This window comes from Chiloscyllium plagiosum, unplaced genomic scaffold (genome assembly GCF_004010195.1).
Source record: "Chiloscyllium plagiosum isolate BGI_BamShark_2017 unplaced genomic scaffold, ASM401019v2 scaf_15449, whole genome shotgun sequence".
Classification (NCBI taxonomy): Eukaryota; Metazoa; Chordata; class Chondrichthyes; order Orectolobiformes; family Hemiscylliidae; genus Chiloscyllium; species Chiloscyllium plagiosum.
The window spans coordinates 1-3462 of NW_025212555.1; the positions used below are offsets into that span (position 1 = coordinate 1).

The 3462-nt window shown below is 50.2% G+C and overlaps 1 protein-coding gene across 1 annotated transcript; it reads left to right on the plus strand.

The window, feature by feature from the left end:
* Window positions 1–5: 5 nt before the first annotated feature.
* On the plus strand, window positions 6–3324 carry LOC122547414 (modulator of macroautophagy TMEM150B-B-like; the record flags this gene model as incomplete). The annotated part of the gene is made up of 2 exons (XM_043686039.1): window positions 6–126; window positions 2461–3324. Coding segments are annotated over 2 exons (306 nt in total), but the record flags the coding sequence as incomplete, so codon positions are not given.
* Window positions 3325–3462: the final 138 nt, after the last annotated feature.

The following is a 3462-nucleotide window of genomic DNA, read 5'->3' on the forward strand; positions in this document are numbered from 1 at the left end:
TTGGCAACCTCTACTTCTGGCTGCAGGTGGCACTGACCTACAAGATCACACCTCGACGCGGAGGGAAGTGGATGGGGTTGATTCGGATAATCTGCTGTCTCATATGCACAGCTTGCCTCATCCTGCGTATCCTTTAGCCTGAGGGCAATAGACCAGGCATGTTGTCAATCAGAGGGAAGTCATGATGTGGAGGAGCCGGTGTTGGACTGGAGTGTACAAAGTTTAAAATCACACAACATTGTCTATTGTCTAACATTAGGTTATAGTCCAAAAGGTTTATTCGGAAGTACTAGCTTTCGGAGCGCTGCTCCTTCACCTGATGAACCAAATAAACCTGTTGGACTATAACTTTAAAAATCACACAACACCAGGAGCGATGCTCCGAAAGCTAGTGTGCTCCAATTAAACCTGTTGGACTATAGCCTGGTGTTGTGTGATTTTTAACTTTGTCCACCCCAGTCCAACACCGGCATCTCCGAATCAGGACCATAACTTGGTGTTGTTTGATTTTTAAATCAGAGGCGAGGCAGTGTGACTGCCTGACGCTGATCGGAATCCGAGTTTAGCTACAAGTTCACGCCATAGGGGAATCTCAATTCGCGTGGGTAGGTTGGCGAAGGTGGGGCAGCTTGCTTTGGACGGGATCGAGGTTTCCAAAATCTGGGAGGGGTCTGGATAGAGCATAGAGGCAGGATTTTGCTGGCGCTAGTGTAAGGATTCAGAACGGGAGGGCACAGATTGTGGATCGAAGGAACGGTGACCAGGGAACCTTTTCTCTCTGCGAGGAATGATCGGCCTGAGAGTGTGGTGGAGGTTCAATCGAGGGATTTGGATGACCATTTGAAAAGAAAATGGCTGCTGGGTTATGGGCTGGAGATGGAGAGTGGGCATGAGCTACTAATTCGGAGTAGCCCATGCAGACACAATCACCCTAAGACCTCCGTCAATGCTGTAGTTATTTCGTGACAGAACGTCTCATTCTCTGAAGAACCCAGCAGCTCAGAAAGATATTTGTTCTCAGGAGCCTGATTAAATTGATGCCCAAAGCTCCCTGGTAGCTTTAGTCGCTAAATTGAGCCTCCTGATGAAATGGCAGGTTTGGGAATAATCAATCACCCACTCAAAGAAGGGTTGATTAACTCTGTGAGTTACTTTGTTTCACACAGTGAACCACATTATAAGTTATGAATCAGATACTGCAGCAAAGCGATTGATTTCTGTGAGTGCAACAAAACTGGTAGGCAGAGCCACGACATTGTGTGCACACAGTGCTTAGAGTCATAGAATTCCTTCAGTGTGGGAGCAGGCCATCCACACCAACCCTCTGAAGAGCATCCCACCCCCAGACCCACCTGGTATTTCCCATGGCTAAACCACCTAGCCTGCACATCGCTGGACACTACAAGGCAATTTAGCCTGGCCAATCCCCACCCTAACCTCCACATCTTTGGACTGTGGCAGGAATCCGGAGCAGCCGGAGGAAACCCACGCAGACACGGTGAGAATGTGCAAACTCCACACAGACAGTCGCCTGAGGCTGGAATCAAACCTGATTCCCAGGTGCTGTGAGGCAGCGATGCTAACCACTGAGACACCGTGCTGCCATCTTGAAGGGGATGATTTAAAGGTTGGGTACACATACAACAGCCTCAGGCTCTGCTCGTGTGTCAGCTTGAGTTAACCCTTTGATAAACCACTGGGTTCTGGACTGAAGATGACACTATGGGGGTGGATAAAATCCACCAGAATGCTTGTCTGGAATGGTTGGAGTAGATCACCATAGAATCGATCAAGGGACGGTGGCTCAGTGGTTAGCACTGCTGCCTCACAGTACCAGGGACTTGGGTTTGATTCCAGCCTCTCCCCTTGTCTGCATCGGGTTTGCTCTGGTTTCCTCCCACAGCCCAAAGGTCTGCAGGTTAGGGTGGATTGGCCATGCTAAATTGCCCCATAGTGTTCAGGGATGTGTAGAGTAGGTGCATTAGCTAGGGGTAAATGTAGAGGAATGGGTCTGGGTGGGTTACTCTTCAGAGGGTTGGTGTGGACTTGTTGGGGCCTGTTCCCACACTGTAGTGAATCTATGAATCACCAACGCGGGGGTCAGGACTGCAAGTGAGGCTGTGATGGCGGCCACAGAGGTCAGCTCACCTGTGTGTCCCTGACTGGCCAGCTGTGCCCTCCTCCCCACTGTCTTGGGTCTGCTGTCCAGCTCAGCCCTCAGCCAGGGGGGGTCGTGACTAGTCTTAAGCTTTGAGACAGGGTCAGGGTAGGAGAGCTTTGGGGATGGGGCAGGGGGACTGGGACAAGGCATACTTCGGGGGAGGGGGGGGGTGGAGTTGAGTCACCTCGATGTAAGTTAGATGGCCTAAGGAGACCAATTGGTGGAGGAAAAGCCCCCGCCCTCAATCTGGAGCGTGAAGAATGTCCTTGGATGCACTTTCTTCCTTGACCATCGACCAGTACCGGTGCTGCACTTCTGGAAGAGGAGGTCAGGAGCTGCCATTTGCGAGTGGATTGCTGCTATGGTCCTGCTGCTCCTCTTCGGGCTCTTTGCTGTGGATTTCCGGCACATTGATGGTCAGTGCTTCCACGTCGTTCGGGAAAAGGCCAGGATCCAGAACTCCACCACCACGCTGGAGTTATAGCAGGGACTGTAATGGACTGCAGTACTGACCTTAAAGAAACAGAAAAGAACGCTTTATTGAACTGACCAGTGTCTTTCACCCGCCCTTTGGACTGTGAAGGTGATTTCCACAATCCCAGGATGTGGCGCCGGACGCTTGATTACATTAAAGGTGCTACATGAATGCACATAGTTGTAGTGTAAAAATTGAACAGTCGACCTCAGGCATTTGAGGGATCTCAGAATTTGGGGGATAAGGAATGAGCCTTTTGGTACACACCCATCTCCTTAGTTTTATCCAGCTCCATGAATTGGTGTTCACTGAATGTAACCATCTCTTTCTAGAGTTAAGATAGAATCACCCCAATCTACCGAATACAGGGACAGGCTGGATGGGTTGAGTGGCCTCCTATATTCCGATGATAGAACAAAGTAAATTGTTCTGATGGACTGATCGGGAGGGTCACTGACACTGTCCCGGCAAGGGACTGGAATCACAGCCGCACAAATACTGATTCAATGAGATTCTACCTTAGCTCATCTTCAACTGTTCCAAAGGCCGAACTAATCCACGTGACGTGTACTCACTGCTGAAATGGTCACAAGTCATGGCAACCAGCAGAATTTCGTCTCATTTGGCTGTTTCACAGAGCGAGGAAGAGACTCTCCACAAGAGTCTGGAAGTAGAGAGAGGGAGGGAGTGTGTGTGCCAAGTCATGGAACCAGCAGAATTTCGTCTCATTTGGCTGTTTCACAGAGCGAGGAAGAGACTCTCCACAAGAGTCTGGAAGTAGAGAGAGGGAGGGAGTGTGTGTGTGAGAGTGAGGCGGGGTGGGGTG